The sequence below is a fragment of the Rhinatrema bivittatum genome, chromosome 7 (assembly GCF_901001135.1).
Source record: "Rhinatrema bivittatum chromosome 7, aRhiBiv1.1, whole genome shotgun sequence".
Lineage (NCBI taxonomy): Eukaryota > Metazoa > Chordata > Amphibia > Gymnophiona > Rhinatrematidae > Rhinatrema > Rhinatrema bivittatum.
This window is the reverse complement of record NC_042621.1, coordinates 204,097,641-204,123,833: the sequence shown is the minus strand read 5'-3', so window position 1 is coordinate 204,123,833 and position 26,193 is coordinate 204,097,641. Positions and strand designations below refer to the sequence as shown.

Here is a 26,193-nt window from a genome sequence, read left to right as displayed (position 1 = left end):
CAAATTGAAGGGTATAAAGTTACGGCTAGTATGGAAGTAAGATAAGAGCATAAGAAATTGCCATGCTGGGTCAGACCAAGAGTCCATCAAGCCCAGCATCCTGTTTCCAACAGAGGCCAAACCAGGCCACAAGAACCTGGCAATTACCCAAACATTAAATCAATAGATTCCAAGCTACTAATCTTTATTGATTAGTAGCAGTTTATGGACTTTTGCTCTAGGAACTTATCCAAACCTTTTTTAAACCCAGCAACACTAATTGTCATAATCACATCCTCTGGCAATGAATTCCAGAGCTTAATTATGCGTTGATTGAAAAAGAATTTTCTCCGATTAGTTTTAAATGAACTACTTGCTAACTTCATGGTGTGCCCCCAGTCCTTGTATTATCTGAAAGAGTAAATAACTGATTCACATTTATCCATTCAAGTCAGTTCATGATTTTGTAGACCTCTAAAATATTCCCCCCTCAGTCGTCTCTTCTCCAAGCTGAACAGCCCTAACTTCTTTAGCCTTTCCTGATAAGGGGAGCCATTTATCATTTTGGTCACCCTTCTCTGTATTTTCTCCAGTGCAACTATATCTTTTTTGAAATGCGGCAACCAGAACTACAGACACTATTCAAGATGCTCTCTCATCATGGAGTGATACAGAGGCATTATGACATCCACTGTTTTATTTGCCACCCCTTCCTAATAATTCCTAACATTGTTTGCTTTTTTGACTGCCACAGCACACTGAGCCGGCGATTTCAATGTATTCACTATGTCACCTAGATCTCTTTCCTGGGTGGTAACTCCTAATGTGGAACCTAACATTGTCTGACCACAGCAAGAGTTATTTTTCCCTAACTGCATCACCTAACATTTGTCCACATTAAATTTCATCTGCCAATTGGATGCCCAATCATCCAGTCTCACAAGGTCCTCCTGCAATTTATCACAATCCACTTGAGCTTTAACTACTCTCCATAATTTTGCATCATCCACAAATTTAAACACCTCACTCGTCGTGCCCCTTTCCAGATCATTTATAAATATATTCTAAAGCTCCGGTCCTAGTACAGATCCCTGAGGCACGCCACTGTTTACATTTTTCCACTGTGTGAAAACAGGCCATTTAATCATACTCTCTGTTTCTTGTCTTATAACCAGTTTGCAATCCACAAAAGGATATCGCCTCCTATCCCATGACCTTTTAGTTTTCTTAGAAGCCCCTCATGAGGGACTTTGTCAAACGCCTTCTGAAAATCTAAATACACCACATCTGGTTCACCTTTGTCCACATGTTTATTCACCCTTTCAAAAAAATGTAGATTAGTAAGGCAAGACATCCCTTAGGTAAATTCATGCTGACTGTGTTCCATTAAACTATGTCTGTCTAAATGTTCTGTGATTTTATTCTTCGATAGTTTCAACGATTTTTTCTGGCACTGAAGTCAGGCTCACAGGTCTAGAATTTCCTGGATCTCCCCTGGAGCCCTTTTTTTTTTGGGGGGGGGGGGGCAACTATATTTATTAAAGTTTGAATGAACATACACGGATCAAACAGCAAAATTTATAACAAAAGTTTGCTCTTTCCCAGCCCTTTTTAAATATCTGGGTTACATTGGCCACCCTCCAATCTTTAGGTACAATGGATGATTTCAAGGATAGGTTACAAATTTTTGCTAATAGGTTTGAAATTTCATTTTTGAGTTCTTTCAGAACCCTGGGGTGTCTAACATCTAGTCCAGGCGATTTACTACTCTTCAGTTTGCAGCCTGGCCTACTACATCTTCAAGGTTCTCTATAATTTAGTTCAGTACATCTGAATCATCAACTTTGAAAACCGTCTGGTACGGGTATCTCTCCAACATCCTCTTCAGTAAACACTGAAGCAAAGAATTTGTTTAGTCTTTCCACAATGGCCTTGTCTTAGCTGAGTGCCCCTTTAACCCCTCAATCATCTAAAGGTTCAACCAACTGCCTCACAGGCTTTCTGCTTTGGATATATTTTAAAAATTTTTATGAGTTTTTGCCTCTATGGCCAATTTCTTTTCAAATTCTGTCTTAGCCTGGCTTATTAATGTCTTACATTTAACTTGCTAATGTTTAGGATTTATCCTATTTTCCTCTGATGGATCCTTCTTCAATTTTTGAATGAAGATCTTTTAGCTAAAATAGCCTCTTTCACCTCACTTTTTAATCATGCCAGCAATCATTTGGCCTTCCTTCCACCTTTCTTAATGCGTGGAATACATCTGGACTGCGCTTCTAAGATGGTATTTTTAAACAATGAAGCAAAAAGAGCATAGTGTGAGTCCCAGTCAAAACGATTAATTCTTCTAAAAAGGAAACCCAAAACTACCCAATGTCCATGCCTGTTGCACACTCTATACTTTTGTAGCTTTATCTTTCAGTTTTTGGGGGGGTTTTGTTTTTTTATAACTGTTTTCCTCACTTTGACAACATTTTCTTTTTTAAACTTTAGTGCTAGAGCCATGGATTTACTTACTGGCCCCCTGCTTGTCATTAATTCAAATTTGATCATGTTATGATTACTATTGCCAAGTGGGCCCCACCACTATTACCTCTCTCACCAGATTCTAGTCTCCACTGAGAATTAGATCCCTTTCTTGTCAGTTCCTGAACCAATTGCTCCATAAAACCTTATCTCTTTAGCATGTCCTGATGTTACATATATCCAGTCAATATTTGGGGTAATTGAAATCTTCCATTATTACTGCACTACCAATTTGGTTAGCTTTCCTAATTTCACTTAGCATTTCACTATTCATTTCATCATTTTGGCCAGTTGGACGGTAGTATACTCCTATCGCTATACTCGTCCCCAACACACAAGGGATTTCTACCCATAAAAATTCGATTGTGCATTTAGTCTCTTGCAGGATCTTTATCCTGTTGGACTCTATGCCATTCCGGACATAAAGCGCCACCCTGCCACCAAATTGCTTCTTTCTATCATTGCGATATAATTTGTACCCTGGTATAGCACTATCCCATTGGTTATCCTCCTTCTACCATGTCCCTGAGATGCCAATTGTCTGTCGTCATTCACTGCTCTACACTCTAACTCTCCCATCTTACTTCTTAGACTTCTAGCATTAGCAAACAAACATTTCAAAGTGTGTTTTTTGTTTGTATTAACATTCTGTTTTTCAGTTGTCAGGGATAATATGGAATCTTATTAGTTTTAACTTCATCTTTCCCTCATAGTCTTTGTACTTTTCAAAATATTAAACAACTAATTAGTGATTACTCGTTCCATTCCACTCATTATTTTATAGTCCTCTTATCATATCTCCCCTCATCCGACTCTTCTTCAAGCGGAAGAGTCCTAGCCTCTTTAGCCTTTTTTCATAGGGGAATTGTTCCATCCCCTTTATCATTTTGGTCACCCTTCTCTAAACCTTTTCTAATTCTGCTGTATCTATTTTGCGATGGAGTGACCAGAACTGCCCACAATAATCAAGCTGAGGTTGCACCACAGAGCAATACAGAGACATTATGATAGTCTCTGTTTTATTCTCCATTCCTTTCCTAATAATCCCTAGCATTCTATTTGCTTTCTTAGCTGCTGCTGCTGCTCACTGAGCAGAAGATTTTTAACATATTTTCAACGATGACACCTAGATCCTTTTCCTGAGTGGTGACTCCTAACGTGGAACCTTGTAGTGTGTAGACATAATTTGAGTTACTCTTCCCTAAGTTCATGACTTTGCACTTGTCCACATTAAATTTCATTTGCCATTTGCATGCCCAGTCTCCCAGTTTTGCAGTGTCCTTTTGCAGTTTCTCACAGTCCTCTTGTGATTTAACTACTTTGAATAATTGTGTGTCATCGGCAAATTTGATCACCTCACTTGTTCCCATTTCCAGATTGTTTATATTAAAAAGAAGTGGTTTCAGAACAGATCCCTGGGGCACTCCACTATTCACCTTTTTCCACTGGGAAAATTTACATTTAGGCCCTACTCTCTGTTTTCTATCTTTTAACCAGTTGGCAATCCACAAGAGAACACTTCCCCAATCCCATGACTTTATAATTTCCTAAGAAATCTCTCATAAAGTACTTTGTCAAATTCTTTCTGAAAATCCAAATACATTATATCAACTGGCTCATCTTTATCCACTCAAAACAAATGTAGCAAATTTGTCTGGCACAGACATAAGATTCACTGATCTATAGTTTCCTGGATCACCCCTGGATCCCTTTTTAAAAATCGGCTTTACATTGGCAACCCTCTAGTCTTCTGGTTCCATAAATAATCTATATAAATAAAAATGTTAAATAGTTTGTACGTCGTCGCTAATCTCACCAACCGCTTAACCGAATGCGTTCAAATTTGCACACAACATTCACTTCCCATACGGGAAGGATCTTATACACTTACATTACATATAGGTCACACCTGTGACAGGTAATACAAGTTTAAAAATTGCTTACACAAAACAGCGACATCTGGTGGCCGCAAGCGCAACCTCTTACACCTTTCACACACACTCACACACCACACCCCACCCCCACACAGGGCTATTGTCTTTCATTCACACTCCCTCATAACACACAGAAATCCACACTCATCACACCACACACCCCCACCCACACGCCTGCCAATGTCACTTACTTCACCCACCCTCCCAAAACACACCAAAACACGGATTTCTGGCTGCTACATTGGGAAGCCACGCATTTCACACACCCTCCGAATTTAAATTAAAGTACCCTCTTCCACCCACCCACGCACTGCACTCCGATCACACACTACACCTGAAACAAGTCCGTGCTTCTCCACCGGCACCACAGGAACGGTCCGGGACACATCGCATTCAGTAGGGCCGTCAGATGCCAGCAACCAAAATGGCGCCGGCGGACCTTGCCCTTACTATGCTATACGGAGACAACAATGACGTCGGTACACCATGTGACATAGTAAGGGCAAGAGCCCGTCGGCGCCATATCCTCAGCGGACATTTGCCCTTACTATGTCAGGAATCATGACGCACCACTTTCACCGGTGAAGTTTTGCGACATGGCAGCCGGCGGAACAAACCCTAGCACACACCCTCGCCACTGGCTGGCAGTTTACACAGGTAGCCGGGGAGGAGCACGGTGGGGGACCGTTCTTATTTTCCACAATGCGTTTTTCACGGGGGTGGGGGGCACTCATTCTCCACGTCTCCCGAGAGGGGGGCTGTAGCGTGGGTTGCTCTATTTCGCCGGGTTGGGGGGGGGGGGGGCCAGGAAGGTGTGCTTGCATATTTTTTTGTAATTGTATGTTTATTGACAGGAAAACCAATACACACTTCATAAAAAACAACAAGCAATGCAGTCTAATACAGAGACAAACTAACCCATTGTATATAAAACCATCAACCAACACTGCGATGAACTTATAGTCTGAATCACGAATATCTTGCATATCCCCCATTGGTTTCCACCATTTTTCTCCCCTCCCCCATATACCCAAAAATAATAACATAAACAGAGTATAATAAAGTATAACGAATGAATAATCTTTAAACCAAAGTGAAAAACAATAATAAAGGCTCCGCTATCATGTGCTCGTGGAGCAGTGTGAGGCAGAATCAGACCACTGCGAATATAAGTGCCATACTTTACCCAACTTAGCCAAGTTGTCTCTTCGAATAGCCGTCAAATATTCCATATAATAAATCCATTTCAATCTCCGCAACATGTCGGACAGAGTGGGTGCACTAGGATCCTTCCATCTCAGAGCAATTTCCCCTCTCACCGCATGCGCCACTGCCCGGAGCAATTGGCTATGCGCGTGCTGGTCTTGGGATACAGGAATATGTAACAATACTTCTTTCGGGTGTAAAGAGACTGGCAAGCCCACCAAACCCCCAAACCATTGGTGTGCTTGCATATTTAAACTATTCTTTGCTGGTGCTGTTCATTTGGGGTACAAAAAAACCCCCAAAAAAACACAAACTGTAACCTTTACTGCCCTGTTCTGTTTTTTCAACTTAACCAGGCTCAGCCACAGCAACGCATGAACCGATTGCTTTCAAATTTGGACACAAGCTTCACCTCACATACGGCAAGGTTATTCTACACTTACGTTACATATATGTCACACCAGGGGCTGGTAAAAAAGTTTTAAAATTTGGTTCCACAAAACAGCGACATCTGCTGGACGTAAGCGCAAGGTCTTACGCCTTGCACAAACGCTCACACCCCACACACACGTGACCAATGTTTGGGATTCACACACCCTCCAACCAGACACAAATCCACCCTCCTCACACCCCCCGCACACATGCAATTGTACTTACTTCACACACCCTCCCAAAACACACACAAACCGACAAAATTCCAGCATGCTACACCAGGAGGCCACTCACACGCCACATGTTTGCTATTCCCACACCCTTCGAACTCGCACAAAAACACCCTCCTCACACCCCCCACACCCATGACTTTTCTACTTACTGCCCACACCCTCAGAACGCACGCAAAACGGCAGAATAGTTCCGGCTGCACCAGCTTGGGGGGGGCAACACCGCTCCGTGACACATCGCATACACTACGGCCGTCGGCTGCCAGCAATCAAAATGGCGCCGACGGCTCTGTCCCTTACTAGGACACTTGGGAACGCCAATGGCGGCAGTAGCCCATGTGACAAAGTAAGGGCGAGGGCCCGTCGACACCATTTTCTGGACTGGCAACCGGCGCACCTTCGCCCTTACTATCTGAGCGAGATGACCGCTCCCATTGCTCCACCCCACTGACGAGTAAGTTCTAACAGCCGTCGGAGACAGTTTCAGTGCTGGCTGCCAAGGGCCTGGCGCTAATACTTCCATGCTGGAACGAACGCCCACTCCACCGACTACCATTTTTGACAGGTATCGGCGGGCCTGCGGGGGGGGGGGGGGCGGGCGTGGGGATGTTCTTGCGTCCATGTTGGGGGGGGGCAGGGGGCGGTTATCCCCATTCTCTTTTCTTTCTTTTCCACTTAACCTGGCTCTGCCACTGCAACGCGTGGCCGGGTACAGCTAGTGTACTGATAGTTTACAAATTTCAAATAGCAGATTTTCAATTTCATTTCTCAGTTCTTTCAGCACTCTGGGATTTATACCATCTGATCCAGTTGATTTGCTACTCCTTAGTTTGTCATTTTGTCCTAGTACATCTTTCAAGTTCACTGAGATTTGTTTCAGTTTTTCTGAATCATCACTTTTTTGAAAGTTAAATGCTGTTGCAGTAGATTTCTTTAGTGCGCTCCCTAAAGGTATTAAGTCAAATTTGATAACGTTGTGATCACTATTGCCAAGTGGCTTCAGCACTGTTAACTCTTGCACCAAATCCTGTGTTTCACTAAAGACTAGGTCTAAAATAGTTTCCCTTCTTGTTGATTCTTGTACCAGCTTCTCCATGAAGCAGTCATTTCTCCTAGGATAAGCAGGATGGTAGTCCTCACACATGGATGACATCATCAGTTGGAGCCCAGCACGGAAAACTGAGCATGCCCAGCTTGCCACTAATCCACGCGTCCATGCAGGGTCCCCTTTCAATCTCTTCTTTTCCGCTCAGCTTTGACCTCGCAGTTGTGGAGCTGTGCTCTCTTTCAGAGTGTTTTTCCAGGTTCTTTTTGCAATTTTTTTCTGTGCTGGGTCCCCCTTCTTCCCCATCAGTACTTCTATAGAGCAACATGGTAAGTTTTTCCTTCTTTGTGGTCAATTCCCGACAGTGCCGCTCTTGGTTGGCTGCCGGTCATCAACCGCTCACCGGCTCTTTTTCATGGCATCGGGTTTTTGCTGATACCCCCAGTTCCCGTGGACCATTACGGATCCACACGAGGTCTGTATCCTGTGCTTGAGGGCATTGCACGACATCGAGGGGTGCAGTCTTTGCGATTAAATGACCCACAAGGATCGTTGGGCCCAGCTAGGTAAGATCGAGAAGCTCTTTGATCTAGGAAATCTGATACTTCAACTCCGGCATCGGGCGCTTTGACACCCAAGGGCCAGTGGGAACCAATGGACGTTGATCCATCGGTGTCTACTCCCCCACTGGGGCCCTTTTGGGAAAGAGGGGCCGGAGATAGGCCTTCATCGGCATCATCACATTCCAGGACTTCAGGATCATCTCCATCCTTGGCGCCGGGGAAAGACTGGGCCAAGCATCATGGGAAGCCTCAGAAGCACAGTCATTGCACAGTACCAGGCTCGGGTTGGCACAGGTGGCCACCGTGATGCCTCCGAAGCGACCCTGTGGAGAGGAGGCATCGACCTCTATCGAGCATGGGAGTCCTAGGTGTTCCCCACTGATATCTGTGCTTGGCACTGAGCTTCCTTGTCGCTCCGGGGAAGCTTCGGTAACGTCGCCGCCGCTTCCTCCTCCTTCTCCTTCCATTCTATCTTTGGTGGATTTTCAGGAGGAACTGGACCTTAGTGTACAATAGGTGGTGCTCCGAGCCTTTCAAGGCATCAAACTGCCAGCTCCACCAGTGCATCCTTTGTTGTTGGAGTCTGCCCCTGCAATTTTAGTGCCGCTGCTGGAGAGCCTCTATGTTCTCTTGGCCGTTTTGCCCTTGCAGTTGCTATTGGTGCCCGAGGGTCCCTCGATGCTCCAGCAGCCGCCGGGTCCCCCACCCTCTGGAGTCGTCCCCATTGTGGGTCCTTCGGAGAAAGATGATGTTTCATGGCCAAGGGGGACTCTGGTGCCATGCCCAGTTTTGCCCAGTCCAATCCTGCTTCCTCTGGGACCTCTGTGCCCCCAATGCCACCGGTGCCCATGCTGCCTTCAGTGCCTCCAGTGCCCTTACTGCCAAAGCCGAGGGGCTTGGGCAGGGATCCTCCACAAGGGTCCCCAGGTGACTTCAGCTAGCAGGACACCCCATATGATCCCTGGGGCGATGATACCTCCAAGTCTTCTTCAGATGACTCAGGAGACCTTCCCTCGGACCCGTCTCCTCCAGATGAGAGGCGTCAGACCCCACCAGAGGATCTAACCTTTGCAGGCTTTGTGTGGGCTATGGCAGAGTCCATTCCTTTCCAGCTCCTAACGGAGAAGGATGCCCGCCACAAGATGCTGGAAGTTCTCCAGTTGATGCCCCAAAGAGGTCGTGGCTATCCCCATCCATGACATTTTTAAACAATTACTCCTCAGGATTTGAGAACACCCCCATCTCTGTGCTTCCAGTGAACCAGAAGATGGATGGATGCGGTCTACTTGGTACAGCAGGCCTTGGGGTTTGACAGGCGTCAGCTCCCGTACCAGTCAGTGGTGGTAGAGTCCGCCCTCATGAATGCCAAGGGTAGCCGCACCCATGCCTCCAGGTCAGGAACACCGGGCATTGAATGCCTTAGGTAGGAAAGTGTACCAGGGCACTATGCTGATTGCCTGGATTGCTTCCTACCAGCTGTACATGACCCAGTACCCTTGTAATCTCTGGAAGTAAGTTCAAGAGTTGTCGGAGTGCCTCCCTCAGCAACAGTAGGAAGCTGCCTTTGCAGTCGCCCAGCAAGGCTTGGAGTGTGGCAAACATGTGGTGCGCTCCACCTACGATGTGTTTGAAACAGCAGCTAGGGTGGCGGCGGTGGGCATTGGTGCCCTTAGAATGGAGTGGCTCCGAGCATCGGACCTCCTGCCAGAGGACTTGCCCTGTACAAGCGAGAACCTGTTTGGGGACAAGATAAGAGATGCTGTAGCTCGGTTGAAGGACCATCATGAGACCCTCCAGCATCTCTCAGCCAGTATATCACACCCTCTGCCAGGAAGTCAGAGCAGCAGGAGGTCCTATCGCCAGAGGAAATATTACCCTCTGGCCTCGTGTGCTCGACACAGCGAGTGGGTTCTAGGGGTTGTTCTAGTCAGCAGCGGACCACCAGACCTCAGCTGCCTCCCCGACAAGGCCCCTTTGACTGGCTGCAAGGGAGCATAAGCCCCATGACTGTACCCTTGACAACAAGGTCTGTTATGGCTCTTTCAGGACCACTGGCCACAGGTCACCTCGGAGCAGTGGGTCCTGTCCATCATTCATCAAGGGTATCTGTTAAACTTTCTGGGTGTCCCCGTGGACTCTCGCCCCTGCATGTTGTGGGGCCAGTCCCTGCATCAGGAAATTCTCTGTAGAGAGCTCTCTGCCCTTGTAATTGTCAGAGCAGTAGAACCCATCCCGCTACATCAACAGGGGTTCTACTCTAGATATTTCCTGATTCCAAAGAGAACAGGGAGGCTCCGCCCAATCTTGGATCTGAGGGCCTTGAACAAATATCTGTAAAGAGAAAAGTTCAAGATGGTCTTGCTGGACTCCCTGATTCCCCTCCTGCAAAGAGGGGACTGGCTTTGCTCTCTTTAACCTCAAAGACACATACACCCACATCGAGATCTTCCCCGGTCACAGTAAGTATCTACGGTTCCTTGTTGGCATCAGCCATTTCCAATAGAAGGTGTTACCATTTGACCTAGCTTTGGCTCCATGGGTCTTCACCAAATACCTGGCAGCAATGGGTGTACACCTCTGCCGCCTGGGGGTTCACGTGTTCCCCTACTTGGACGACTGGCTGGTCAAGAGTGCCGCCTGCAAGGGGGCCCTTCCTATGCTTGACCGTTCACGTGCTGGAGTCCCTTAGGTTTTGTCATCAACTACCCGAAATCCCATCTCACCCCTTCGCCTCAGCTGCACTTTATTGGTGCCCGCCTGGACACGTCCCAGGTCTGAGCCATTCTTCCTTGCGATCGAGCACTTACTCTGGCGTCTCTTGTGAGTCTAGTCCGCTGAAGCTAACAGGTGTCAGCCCGACTTCTGCTTTGCTTACTGGGTCACATGGCTGTTTCTGTCCATGTTACTCCTTCAGCTTGCTCACACATGCTGAGGGCTCAATGGACCCTGCAGTCTCAGTGGTAGCAAGCCACCCAGGACCTCTAGAGTGCTCTTTCAAGTCGAGCTGCTTCTCCAGACCTCCCTATCGTGGTGGGAGACTCCGGACAAATTGGAGAAGGGGCTTACCGTTCAGCCCCCCTCCCCCCCCAACCTAGGTTGTGCTTACCACGGATGCTTCCACCTTGGGGTGGGGTGCCCATGTGGATGGTGGATCAACTGAGTCGAGCGTTCCAGCCCTAAGAATGGTCCCTGTATCAAGCAATTGCAGGTTGCATCTTCCGCCTCTGGGGGATCCTGGACATGGACCTCTTCACCTCCCCCTGCAACAACAAGGTGAGCCATTTCTGCTCTCTGTGCAGGGGGGCCGGAAGGCCAGCCTTGGAAGCCTTTGCCCGCCATTGGGCAAAGGCCTTCTATATGCTTATCCTCCACTTCCTTTGGTGATGAAGACCCTCCTGAAGTTCCGGAAGGATTGGGGGGGGGGAATCATGATTCTCATTGCCCCCATTGGCCAAGACAGGTCTGATTCCTATTCTTACAGGATCTCTCTGTCAGAGAACCAATCGGTCTGGGGATCGCCCCCAACCTGATCTCGCAGGATCACGGCAGGCTGTGCCATCCCAAGCTCAGGGTGTTGTCTCTGGCGGCCTGGATGTTGAAAGACTAGCCCTGCAACCCCTAGACCTTTCTGACAGTGTGTCTCTGGTTCTGGTAGCTTTCAGGAAACCTTCCACCAGGAAGTCTTATAACCTGAAGTGGAAGAGGTTTTCTGTCTGGTGTGAGAGTTACGAATCTGTTCTGTCCCACTCAGAGGTTACTTGACTACTTGTTGCATCTCTCTGACTGCTAGTCTGAAGACCAACTCGGTCAGAGTGCACCTGTGTGCCATCGGGGCCTACCACCAAACTGTTGATGGCTCGCCTGTCTTCGTGCAGTGGGTCGGTTCATGTGGGGCCTGCTTCAGCTGAAGCCTCCCCTGCATCCTCCTGTTGTGTCCTGGGACCTCAACATGGTGTTGGCTCTACTCATGTGAGATCCTTTTGAGCCACTGCGCTCCTGGGACCTGAAGTACCTGATCTGGAAGGTCATCTTCTTGGTTGTGGTTACTTTGGCACTCTGAGTCAGTGAGCTTCAGGTGTTGGTGACATACGCCCTGCACGAAGTTCTTTCATGATAGGGTGGTTCTCCATACTCACCCTAAGTTACTGCCAAAGGTGGTGTCTGATTTTTATCTTAACCAGTCAATTGTCCTGCCCACCTTTTTTTACCAGGCCTCATTTGCATCAGGGCGAACAGGCTCTGCACAGCTTGGATTGTAAGAGGGTTTTTGCCTTCTACCTTGAGGGATAGCAGTTCATGCAGCTCTTCATATCTTTCAACAAGAACAGATTGGGAGTTACGGTCACCAATCAAACACTATCGAACTGGCTGGCGGATTGTATTTCCTTCTGCTATGCACAGGCGTACCTTCAGCTTGGAGGCTATGTCAAGGCTCACTCTGTCAGAGCCATGGTGACCTCATTGGCCCACTTGCAAGCAGTCCCCGTGGCCGAGATCTGCAAGGCTGTGATGTGGAGTTCTCTTCACACATTCGCTGCCCATTACTGTCTGGATAGAGTTGGATGGCATGACAGCAGCTTTTGCCAATCTGTTCTTCGGAATCTTTCAGCTGTAGAATCCAACTCTTCCTGCCTAGGGCCCTTTTTTCAGTTTCAGGCTGTCTCCCTCTGTTCTCCACAGCACCACAGTTGTTGTGCCTGTTGGCACCAGCTTCAGTGTCTGTGGGTTAGAATAGTTCAGAGTAGCCTGTAGCTTGGTATTCACCCCTGTGTGAGGACTACCATTCTGCTTGTCCTAGGAGAAAGCAGAGTTGCTTACCTGTAACAGGTGTCCTCCTAGGACAGCAAGATGTTAGTCCTCATGAAACCTGCTCGCCACCCCGCAGAGTTGGGTTTCTCCTATGTTTATTTTATTTTTCGTAATTCTATGTTATGAGACTTGAAGGGGGCCCCCGCATGAACACATGGATAGTGACATGTTGGGCACGGCTCCATCTGATGATATTACCCATGCATGAAGATTAACATCCTGCTGTCCTAGGAGAACACCTGTTACAGGTAAGCAACTCTGCTTTATTTCATCTAGAAACTTTACCTCTCTAGAATGTCCTGATATAACATTCACCTAGTCAATTCTGGGGTAATTGAAATCACCCATTATTATTTTGCTGCTGATTTTGTTAGCTTCCCTAATTTCTTTTAGCATTTCATTGTCTGTTAGTTTATTCTGGCCAGGTGGACGGTAATACACCCCTACTACTGTTTTATTCTCCTTGTCACCTGGAATGTCTATCCATAAAGATTCAACATTGCATTTTGTTTCCTGCAAAACTTTCATCCTGTTTGTTAGAGAGCGCATTGAGTCAAAGTGCTACCTCTCCACCAATTTGATCCATCCTGTCATTTTGATGTAATTTGTACCCTGGTATCACAGTGTCCTATTGGTTATCCTCCTTCCACCAGGTCTCTGAGATGCCAATTATATCTACCTCTTCATCTAGTGCTATACACTCTAACTCTCCCATCTTACTTTTTAGACTTCTAGCATTTGTATACAGACAAATGGGTGGGTTGGGGGGGAGTTGAGTTGGCCAGATAAGTTAACTGGCTAACTTGATAATCAGAGTTAGCTGGCTAACTTGATAATCAGAGTTAGCTGGCTGAATTATCGGACCATAGGGCTGTCCTAAAGTTAGCTGGTTTTAACTTTTATTTGGCTATTTGTAAGATAGCAGGGTATTTTCAGCAGTGCAGCTGCACCACTGAGTATACAGCACTAGTTAACCAGATAAGTTTATCTGGCTAACTAGCACCGTTGCATGGCAGCTGAATATGGAGATCTTTATGTTTGGATGTGGACTTGGTGTGGAGAGGAGCCCTTATAGTCAGGCTTAGAGGAGTGTGGTCCATTAAGTGGAAATTTTTTATTTAAATTGCCCTTGTGGCCAGATAACTTTGATACCCCTTTTCTAAGACTTTATTTCTAGCAAGAATGCCCAGCACTCCTTCCTGAAAGTGGTGAACTTAAATCTCTATGAAGTTTGGTACACCTCACTTAGCTTCCTGTTTGTAAAATATTTTTCCTATGCCATTCTGGTCCTCTATTGTCACAATTGGGCCTGGTTTTCAGGTTGGTCAAATTCCATAAGTTAAGTGGATCAAATGTATATAGCTACATTTCATGAATTTTAATCATAGAAATTGTGAAAATATGACCTGTTACACTCAAGGACCATAGTTTTTCCATCCCTGTCCTATGCCAAGGTTGTAGAACTGATCTAAAACTATCTAGAACATTACCAAGATGTTTTCATTATGTACCCAGCAAGAAGGATTTTCTGAGTTCAGTTGGCATACATAACCCTGAAATATCAGTACATTGGAGGTCTAGGGCTCGGTTGTTCTGCTGGAGTGTTCCACTTCTCATAAAAGTCAGTCAAGATTGATTTGTAGTTTCACGCATAGGGAAAAGGAGTACTGGCTTTAGGTATTGTTTATTGGCCTGATACATGTGAAAAGTGTGAAATCTCTCACCCTTCACATTAAAATGCACATCTTTGAGCCCAGGGACAATGGCTCAGACCATAGCACTAAGGCATAGAACATTCAGATTCCTCATCCATTGGGGTCAGTCAGGCAGGCCTTGACATGCCACAAATGTGGTATATTCAGGCCTGTGGAAGGAGAGAAGATTGTTGCTCCTTTCCTCCTCATCCAATCCTGATGAGTCCTGCTCCTTCCTTCGACTAAAAAACCAGCTCACCTTGGTGTTGACAAGGGTAACCATCAGATCCAGAACCAGCCTCGCCCATCTTCATGTCAAAGGCCTACTTCTAGAGGGACAACTCACCAGGATCCAAGGAGTTCCAACTGATACATTTTCTATGCCTGCAATATGTCCTACAGAAAGTATCTCTGCATACTTTTCTGCCCAAAACATCAACACTTCTATTTCATATGCCACTTGCTGACATCTGGCATTGCCCTGATATTTATATATGGTACAGCCATCATATTTTCGGAAAGAATCCTTACCACCTGTCCTCAAAACTAGAGGAACAAACTGCAACAGAGCTTTACTTATCACTCTTGTCTTCAATCCACTGAAGGACCACTTGGCTTCTTCTAGAGATCAAGGCTCCCCAGCCAAGGAAACTGGCATCCATCATCACTGTGATCTATGCTGAAGGTTCGAGATGCACTCCTAATTCTAAGTTCAACGACAAGCACCATCTCCCATTTTTACCTGCCAAATTTGTTAGCTTTCCTAATTTCTCTTAGCAATTCATAATCTGTCTGTTCATTTTGTCCAGGTGGATGTTTGTATACCCTGTATCACTATACTCTTCCTCAACACACATGGGATTTCTACCCATAAAGATTCTATTGTGCATTTAGTCTCCTGCAGGACTTCTATCCTGTTTAACTCTATGCCATCCCAAACATAAAGTGCCACCAACTCCACTAAGTTGATCTATCCTTTTGTTGCGATATAATTTTTACCCTGGTATAGCACTATCCTGTTGGTTATCCTACTTCCACCAGGTCTCTGAGATTATGTCTACCTCTTCATTCAGTACCATACATTCTATCTATCCCATCTCACTTCTTGGACTTCTTGCATTGGCATACAAACATTTCAAAGTATGTTTTTGGTTTATATTAATAATCTGCTTATCAGGTGACAGGAATAATTTGAAATCTTTTATTTCGGGTTGTTGTTTACTTATAGGCACATGGAGTTCTTTTGCTTTTATTAGAACCTCTCTATTGGGAATCCGTAACTTTTCTGTTGACTCTTATTCTAGTTTAAAAGCCGCTCTGTCTCCTTTTTAAAGGTTAGTGCCAGCAGCCTCGTTCCACTCTAGTTAACGTGGAGCCCCTTGTTTCGGAAAAGACTCCCCCCTTCCCGGCACCATTGTCTCATCCATGCATTGAGACTCTGAAGCTCTGCCTGCCTCTGGGGTTCTGCATATGGAACAGAGAGCATTTCAGAGAATGTTACCCTGGAGGTATTGGATTTCAACTTTATACCTAAAATCCTAAATTTTGGTTTCCAGAACTTCCCATGAGGGACACTCAAGGAATTACGAGGTTAGACTTTGTCCCAAACCCTTTTGCTGGAATGTCAGCCCACACAGTTCTATGGGCTAGATTCATCAAACTATCGCATATGATAGGAAGAGGGGCGTGTTTTATGGTAATAGTATCGCATGTGATAGGAAGAGGGGCGTGTTTTATGGTAATAGAGCACTTTGCGATAAACAAGCTATCTTAGCGCTTCGCATAGGTATTACCGCAGAGTACGATAACTTTTTCGCACTTTGTGGTAAGTGCCACACTTATTGTAATTCCTACCTACAATCACTGGGTGGGGGGGAAGAGAGAGAGAGACTTAGCTATAAGGCCCTCACAGTAGTTAGGTATTTATACCTCTATATGAGACCCACCTAGTTTCTCGAGGTGAGGTTTAGGTATTAGTGTAGGGGTTAGGGGCCATTTTGATATTCAGAGTGAGATGTATGAAAAGAATGTCCTTTGGAGTGAGGAAACTCACCCAAAGATGAGATTTGTACAATGTTCTCTCAACCTAGCTTGATGGAATCTTTACTTGTGTAACATCAAGCTAGGTTTATTGGCATAAATTAGCTGGCTCGACTTATACATGCGTACTATATGCGTGTTGTGCACAGCCCCCCCCCGACTCTCCCCCCCAAAAAAATCACCAAAAGTTCGTGTTGGTCCAGCGGGGGCCCGGGAGTGATCTCCCACTCCCAGGCTGCCAGCTGCCTGTAAATCCCTCCCCCCCCCCCCCTAGGCTCACTGAAGTCCCTTGGGATCGTGCCTGGGCCGATGGCTGCCAGTATTCAAAATGGGGCCACCAATAGCCTGGGTGCGGGAAATCGCGCCTGGGCCCCCCACTGGACCACCAGGGACTTTGGTGAGCCGGGGGGGGGGGGGCAGGAGGGGAATTGAATAGGGAGGGCAGCCATGGAGGGAGGGGGGAGTGATTGAACAGAGAGGGAAGCCGGGGGGGCGGGGGGGGGGCTTTGATTTAAAAACACTTTTGACACTTAAAAATAGTAATATTGGTTCTTTTCCTAGGAAGAATATTTAAGGAAAGCAGTCTATCGGGTAGGTGGGAGGGATTATAAGTGGCAAGATTTTCAGACCAAGACTAAACTGGTTGAGCATCCTAAGTTTTACCCTCGACTTATCCACGGGTGACATGATTTTGGGGCCCAAAAAATACCCTTCACTTATACATGAGATCGACTTATACACAAGTATATACGGTAATTTCTTTTTCTGGAGTCCAGTTAGACTGGTCCAGAAACACTCCCAGTTTCTCAACAGTTAAGCGCCCGTTTGTAAATATTTTCAGAGATTTGAGCTGTTCAACTGTTCTTCAGAATTTATCATTTCAAAACTATGGTTCTCTGGGTTTTTTTTTTTCTGACTCAGGTGAGTGCCTACAAAAGTTGTTTTTTTTCATACAGTTTGATTTCTTTCTTGTTGGTTCCCTGGTAGCCCTTTGGTTCTATAGCGGGAATGTTCATTTAACTTTTTCTTAGCTTGTTACATAGAATACTGACAGGCTGAGCACAGCATGGGACTTTATAAGGGGTGATATCATCAAGCTTATTGTTCTCTGTTGCCATCTGCTGGTTGGGAAGTCTAACCCAGGCAACCAGACTAGTCTGGCTGGACTCAGGGAAAGGAAATTATCAGGGTAAAATTTTCCATTTAGGGCAACCTCTGTTAGCAAGTGTCACTGAAGGTGTGTCTGGGGAGGGAGAAGCAAAGATGGTTATGATTCAAGGAAGCAAAACATTAATCTCTACTTACAAGCCTAATTATTTTGGTGATTACACATGTGCCTTTTGAGGATTTTGAAAATAGCATCTATACTATTGATAATTGTCTGTTTTTGTACAATGTAGTGATTCTTGTATTCTTTGATATTGTGCTCTGCACATCTAGCCTTATGAAGCAGCTGCAGCAGCAGACCTGCAGATCTACAAAGATGAACTGGCCAGATATAAAGCACAGCTGACTCCAGCACAAATAAAAGCTTTGAAAGAAGAAAGGAGACAGAGAGCAGCAAAAAGAAAATCAATGCGAAGAAAGAGGGTAAAAATGTGTTATACTGACATTGATTTTCCAGAGGAAAGTGGCAATTTTATTTTCTTGGGTGCTTTAACTTTTTTATATTAGTTTTAAAAATGTATTTGAGGTAAATGATAGGCAGTTTTGAGGATCGCAGACTGAGGCTTCCCCAAGAACCCAGTATGCCTGTACTATGAGTGTGGAGTTGTATGATGTCTGAGTCTCTGTCCACACTGAGGAATGTTTGGCTCTTTGATGGGCTAATTTGGTATTTCCTTTCTGCTTTTAAGTGTTATACAATTCTGCTGTTCATCTCTTTTATTTCTCCAGCTTTGATCAAGACCACACCGATCACCAGTAGAACAAGTATATCTTCAAGCTCCTGGGTCTTTCTTTTAAGTCTAGGTTAAATTAGAAATATAGAACTATGACTGCAGAAAACGATCATATGGCCTATCTAGTCTGCCCATTTGTTTAATTTATCTAGTCCTCAAAATTCCTATAGCTTCCTCAGAGGTCCCCTGCATTTATCCCATGCTTTTTTGAATTCAGATACTGTTTTTGCCTCCACTCGGAGGACATTCCATGATTCCACTACTCACGCTGTAAAGAAATATTTCTTAAGATTACTCCTGAGATCTACCCCCTTTCACCCTCATCCCATGAGCCTCCTTTCCATTGAAAGAGGCTAGCCTCCTGTGAATTGAGATCTTTGAGATACTTAAATGTCCCTAATCAAATCTCCCCTAGCTTGCCTTTCCACTAGGATGACCTTGTTTAGATCTTTGTCTATCCCCATATGCTTTAGAGTGAAGATTACTGATCATTTTAGTAGCCACTCTGTGGACAGACTGCAAATGGTTTATATCCTTTTGAAGGTGCTGTCTCCAGAATTGTGTACACTATTCTCAGAGGACAAGCAGGATGATAGACCTCATACATGGGTGACATCATCAGATGGAGCTCTGACACGGAAAACTTATGTCAGCGTTTCTAGAACTTTGACTAGGCACATTGAGCATGGCCTATACCACGTATCCACGTGGGATCCCTCTCCAGTTTCTCTTTTTCTGTGGAGCTGTAAGCATCACGGTGTGAGTAAGCTCATTTTGGCTGTTTATTGGCCTTGTGGAAAACTTTGTTTTTTCTCGCTGGGTCCCTCTTGGTGCCTTCCCGTAGTGTCTCCCAGTCGGGGTTTTCAGCGATTCGGATAAGTTTCCTTTCACAGTCAATTCCCTCCATGACAGCGGTGCATTGGTGCCTGCCGGCCATCGACGCCTCGTCACCCTCTTTTGTTAGTGCCCTTTTGCTTCATCCATCATAGCCACATCCTCTTTTCGGCGATGCCCCTAGTGCCTGAGGACATGCCCATTTCGGATCTGCATGAGGTTTGTGTCTTCTGCCAGGGGGCATCACATGATGTCCAGGGTTACCGCTTATGTGCCCAGATGATACTGAAGGGATATCAACTTTGATTCAACAAGATGGAGCAGCTCTTCGAGTAGAAGTAGTCCGATCCATCGGTATCTGCTGCATTGGCATTGAAGGACAAAGGAGCTACACCAATGGACGGCAGGACCATCGGTTCCATCTATCTCCTCCAGGCCGAGGACATCTGGTTCCTCATCATCTGCCTCTGCACCAGGAAAGGACCGAGCCAAGCATTGAGGAAAGTTGAAGAAGCATAGACACTGGTCCCAGTCTATGTACGATGCCAGCATGAGGGTGCACCGGCTTTTACCGTGATGCCCCTGAAGCAACCCCATGGTGAGGCATGCCAATTTTCCATTGGAGCCAGAGGTTCAAAACCATCTCCACTGGTCCTGATGCCAGTCACCAATCCACCTCGAGGGTCTGAAGAAGTTCTGGCTACCCTTCCTTCTTCCCAGTTGGTCTTGGCATTGGCAATGTTCGAGGAGGAGCAGGAGCATAGAGTCCAGCTAGTGGTGGTCCGGTTGCTGCAGGGTTTTGGTCCTGTGGCACAGACAGCACCGGACCCAGTGCCATCCATTGGTGCCCTGTGGGGCACTGATATAGTGGTCATTGCCTGTTCCTCTAAGGAGGACGCTTCACAGAAGCCGGAGGAGATGCCTGCTGCCTCTCATCCAGTTCTACCAGTGCCTGCACCTCTGGACATAGGTCAAGCGCCTAGGGACCCATCCCCTGTTAACAACTGACTCTCCTAACTTTCTCACCAGAAAGACTACAACCACCTGTAAGATTCCGGTCAACACTACGTAAATAATTTATTCCTCTCATTGTTACTGCCTAAATTATTCCTTCTACTCTTCTTCTTCTCCTAGTTCCAACTTCCCTTGTTTTATTGTAACTTACTTCTTTGCCTCTCAGCACCTGTTTATTGTTCAAAGTTATCACTTCCCCTGTTTCCTGTAAACCAGCATGATGTGATTGTATCATGAATGCCGGTATAAAAAAGCTTTAAATAAATAAATAATATAATTTCAGTGAGGATGAAGAACCCTATGACCCCTGGGGAGATGACATTTCAGAATTCTCCAAGGGCTCTCTTCCGACCCTTTTCCTCCAGAGGAGCGAAAGAAGTCTCCGCCTGAGGAGTTAACCTTCACAGGGCTTGTGAGGGTGATGACGGAAGCCATCCCTTTCAGTTACTGATGGAGAAAGATGCCAAGCACAAAATGCTTGAGATCCTCCTAAGGAGATTGTGGCGGTCCTGGTACACGAGATCCTTAAGGAGTTGCTGTTGAGGATATGGGAACACCCCCTCACAGAGCCTCTCATCAATAAGAAGCAGATGGGGTGAGGACCCTAAGATGGCCGCCGAGTGAGGAACACTGTTAGAGGACTCTCAGTTCAACTACCTTTTCTCTGATTTCCTTGTCAAAATGCCTCATACAAAAAAAAAAAAGACTAAATTGAGAGAGATTACTTCGAGCTCTCCTTCACTGGAATTATCACAGCCCCGAATTGAGGGCTTCTTTACAGCAACTTTGAAAGGAACGCCAGGAGCTTTGGTCACTGTGGGGCCGGCTGGGGAGCGAGCACCGTCCCCTTTGACTGCTGACATCTCATTGAGTTCCGGTGCTCCGAACACGCCTTCTCCCCACCCTACCTCGAACCTTCCAGTAATCCGGTCCTTGCAAAGACCTCCTTTGAGCTATGCCGAGGGGAGTTGGGAACAGGGCAAGAGCGAGAGGTTTCAGTGGGGGCCCAGGCGATCTTAGCCCAGAGGGTGCTGTGCCCGCGAGTCGGGGGCAGCATGGACCGAGGACTCCTTGGAGCGGCGGGCCCGTCTGATGATGATCTATCTTCAAAAGGTATGGAAACTGGATTAGGCACAACTTAGGGTGAAGGTAGTGCTTCTATCAATGTTCTGGATTTGGGGAATACTTTACAGCACCCCTCTGAAATTACGCTGGATGGAATATGGACTGTTCTAAAGTCTTTAGAGTCTTCAATTGTCACATTATCTCAAGTTACTTTGGACACTAAGCATCAGGTAATGGTAAATGCTAACTTGATTTCCTCCTTCGGCCCTAAATTGGATGGTAGTGAAACACGGCTTTCAGTTGTCGAGAAAACACAACAAACTTTGGTTCAATCTGATTTGGTAAATAATAAAAAACTGGAAAACATAGAAAATTCATTGAGATCCCATAACTTTAGAATACTGAATTTTCCTGTCATAAATCTGATTTCTCCTCTGGATCTCTTTAAAACATATGTTTCCCAGGTGTTAAAGATGCCAGATTCAGCAATGCCTGTGATAACGAATGTATACTACTTACCCCAAGCCTCTGAGCGTGGAGCTGATGAACCTATACAATCACCTTTGCTAGATCTTTCAGGGATCCTTGAAATGTTGCAAGAGACTGAGATAGCTAGAAGAGCTCTTTCACATAGGAATAACATCTTCAGATTCTTCTTCCGTAACAAGCTGTCTTTGTTCTACGGACAAAAGGTCTGGATTTATCCAGATCTTATTAAAAGTACTGAAACTTGTAGAAAAAATTTTCGAACTGCATCCGGATGTGCTCCAAAGAGGGGCACAGTAAATCAAAATGTAAATTATATTTTTTTTGAGCCTTCACAATTCTGAACATTCTTAGATACACACACCTAGAGGCACCCCTAGTTGATTCGATATAAGAGAATAACTGTTGTGACCCTCGCTCTGCATTTTCTTTTGTAATGTTTCCTTGTTTGATAATTCACTCATATTTTTGAATCCTCCCAACTTTTCCTTTATTTTAGTGCATGTTTACTTGGAACCTGAGATATTTTATTTCCTGTATTAGGAATACTTGTTTTGCACTACTATTTCGGTACAACATTTTTTCTTGTGTTAATTTGGAAAATCTCTGAAAATAAAAAATTTTAAAAAAAGGCAGATGGGGTTTTTCCTCATCCAGAAGGCTGCCGGATTCGATAAGCGTCAGCTGCCCCACCAGTCGGTGGTGGTTGAATTTGCCCTCAAGGGCCAAGTGCTCTTGGACTCATTCCTCGGCGTCCCCAGGAAAGGACCATAGAGCGATGGAGACTCTTGAGAGGAAAGTATTTCAAGGCACCATGTTTATTGCCCACATTGCTGCCTACCAGCTGCCTACCAGCTCTACATGAGCCAGCACTCGTGGGACATCTGGAAGCAGGTGCAGGAGGTGGCTGAGCAGCTGTTCAACAACAGCAGTGCACCCTCATATCGCTGGTGAATAAGGGCCTGGATTGTGGAAAAAACTAGGTCCGTGCAACCTACGATGTTTTCGAGATGGCATTGAGAGTATTTGCAGCGGGAATCAGCGCCCGTATAATGGCATGGCTGCATGCCTTGGATCTCCCACCCGAGGTACAAGAATGACTTGTTGACATGCCGTGTACTGGAGAGAATCTTTTTGGAGATAGGGTGAGGGATGCTGTGGCTCAACTTCAGGACCACCTTGAGACTCTCCAGATCTACCCTCCTCTTCAAGGAGGCTGGTGAGACCAGGGCCACAAAAGTCTTTCTTTTGCCAAAGGAAGTACAATCCTCTGCCCCCCGCTCCCATCATCACCATCAGGGCTCCCGTGACCGTCCCAGGCAGCAGCGAGCCCCTATGCCCCAGCCGGCTCCTCAATCAACAACAAGGGTGGGGTTTTGACTGGGCTGTAAGTAACAAGCCAGTTGCATATACCTGGAAAAATGGATCCTCTGGTCGGGGGCAGGCTGCGGTTCTTTGCGAACCAGTGGCCCAGTATAACCTTGGACCACTGAGTTCTGTCCATCGTCCGCCAAGGGTACCAACTGAATCTAATCGGCATCCCGCCAAATTGCCTTTCATGCCCATATTGGGGGCCGGTAGCACATCAGGAGGTACTATTAGTGGAGCTCTCCTCCCTCTTAACAGCCAGAGCGGTCGAGCCTGTACCACCAGGGCAAAGACGGCAGGGATTCTACTCCAGGTACTTCGTGATTCCAAAGAGAACAGGAGGACTCTGTCCTATCCTAGACCTAAGGACCTTGAACAAGTTTCTAAGAAAAGAAAAGATCAAGATGGTTTCCCTGGGCATCTTGATCTCCCTTTTGCAAAAAAGGGGACTGGTTATGCTCCCTCGACCTAAAGGATGCATACACTCATATCGAGCTCTTCTCCAGTCACAGGAAGTATCTCTGATTTGTCATGGGAAAACAGCACTTCCAGTACCGGGTGTTGCCATTTGTGCTCGCATCAGCCCCATGGGTCTTCACAACATGCCTGGCCATGGTGGTGGCACACCTCTACAGGCTTGGGAGTACATGTTTTCCTGTGTCTGGACAATTGGCTGGTCAAGAGTACGTCTCAGGCAGGGGCCACCAGGTCCATGCACTTGACCTTCCGGATGTTGTAATCACTAGGATTCGTTCTCAACTACTCAACGTCCCATTTCGGCCCAGCACTTCATTTGGACTTCACAGGAGCCCTGCTAGATACGGCTCAGGTCAAGAGGCCTTGCCAGAGGGCCATCACCTTGGTGGCCATTGTGGCAGAGGTTTGACAGATCCAGCAGGTATCAGCCTGGCACATGTTGAGGCTGTTGGGCCATTTGGCCGCAACCATCCATGTTACTCCTTTGGCATGTTTACACATGCGCAGAGCTCTATGGACCCCGAGGTCGCAGTTTCGACAGGCCACTCGGAGCCTCGAGGATTGCATCCAAGTCACCCTGTCTTTATAGGACTCATTGACCTGATGACAGGTACTTTCAAATCTGGAAAAGGGGTTCTCTTTTCGGAGTCTCTCTACTCAATTGTACTAACCACAGGTGCTTCCACCCTGGGGTAGGGAGCTCATGTAAATGGGCTTCATTCCCAGGGTCTCTGGTCCGCTCAGGCATGCTCTTGTCAAATCAACTTTCTGGAGCTTTGAGCAATCAGGTTCACGCTATGGGCTTTCAGAGATCAGCTGTCCAACAAAGTTGTCCTGATCCAGACCGACAACCAGGTAGCCATGTGGTGTGTCAACAAGCAGAAAGGCATGGGATTGTACCTCCTGTGTCAGGAAGCGGTCCAGATATGGTCGTGGGCCCTGTCCCACAGGATGGTGCTCAGGGCCATGTACCTGACAGGGATAGAAAACGTGGTAAAAGAGAGGCTGAGTCGAGCCTTCAGACCCCACAAGCAAATCAGATATCCCGCCTCTGGTGGAACCCGGACATAGATCTATTCACATCCCCCCTGCAACAGGAAGGTGCCTCAGTTCTGCTCCCTATACAGGTCAGACAGCAAACCAGCCTCGGATGACCTTGCTTGTCACTGGAGCAAGGTACTGCTATACGCGTATCTTCCGATTCCCTTAATGGCAAAGACTATCTTGGAGCTCATCTGCTTCATCACAAGGAAGGGGCAGGGGGTGTTGGCTCGGGTGCGTCCTCAGATGTTAATGATTCTTCTTTCGCCAGCTCCCTGAGCCATCTCCTTGGCTGTTTTTAACAGGCAAAACATTAATATGTAAGAAGCTCATGCATAGTCATTTAATGGGACAGATAGAGTTGTTTCTCCTTTTAACTGCTGGCCCCCCTCTCTCATGGGGGGGAGGCGGTCACTACTCCTGCTGCGTGGAAACTCCGGACCAGGACCTGGTTTTGGTCCTGTAATCTTGACCAGCACTGCCCTGCTGTGTCAGCGCTTTTCCATGAGCTGACCTATCTGATAAACTGCCCTTTAGATAGGCTGCTTTAGTGTTGGTGACCTGTCCCTGGGCAGCTTACTTCATTATTTGTGAAAAGAGTTATCACCTTTACGTTAAACAGGCAGATCAGGTAACCTAGGCATATATTGTCATTCTGGTCAAAAGTTCCTCATCTTGTTTTTCTGTTCAAACATATCATGTCAGCATGGAGACTTTAATATGCCAGATGTAGACTGGAGAATCCCATCTGCAGAATCTAATAATAGTAGAGAAATAGTGGATGCCCTGCAAGTAGCTTTGTTCAAACAAATGGTAATGGAACCCATGAGAGAAGGCGCTATACTCGACTTAGTGCTCACTAATGGAGATAATGTCTCTGATGTCCAGGTGGGCGCCCACCTCAGTACCAGTGATCATCAAACGGTATGGTTTAATATCACAAAAAGGATACGGAAAAGAAGCACAAAGACCCGAGTTTTGCAGTTCAAAAACACGGACTTTGATGAAATGGGGAAGTACCTGGAGGAAGAACTAAAAGGCTGGGAGAACGAGAGAGATGTGGATCAACAGTGGACCAATCTAAAAGGAGCAATTACCAAGGCAACTAATCTATATGTTAGAAAAGAAAAGCAAAAGAAAAATGAAACCTATCTGGTTCTCAAAGGAGGTGGCTGACAAAATAAAAGCTAAAAGAATAGCGTTCAAGAAATATAAAAGATCCCAAAGGGAGGAGCACAAAGAAGAATATCTGGTAGAACTGAGGGAGACGAAGAAATTAATCAAGATGGCAAAAAGTCAAGCGGAAGAGAGGATTGCCAAGGAGGTAAAGAGATGACAAAACATTTTTCAGATACATCAGTGAAAAGAGAAAAGTTCAAAGTGGTATAGTGAAATTGAAAGGTGGAAAGGATCAATGTGTGGAGAGAGACGAAGAAATGGCAGAAATATTAAACGAATACTTCAGTTCTGTGTTCACTAAGGAGGCCCCTGAAGAAGTACCGTCCCTAGTTAACAAGAAACTGGAGGGGAGTGGAGTAGATGTAACTCC

At 46.1% G+C, this 26,193-nt stretch overlaps 1 protein-coding gene across 1 annotated transcript in view; it reads left to right on the top strand.

Moving 5' to 3' along the window:
- Positions 1-26,193, top strand: part of TFAM (transcription factor A, mitochondrial) — a 103,746-nt gene that overhangs the window by 36,612 nt on the left and 40,941 nt on the right. The window contains exon 4 of the mRNA XM_029609771.1: positions 17,899-18,048. Within this exon, the coding sequence (XP_029465631.1) occupies positions 17,899-18,048 (150 nt within the window). The remainder of the gene's footprint in view (positions 1-17,898; positions 18,049-26,193) is intronic.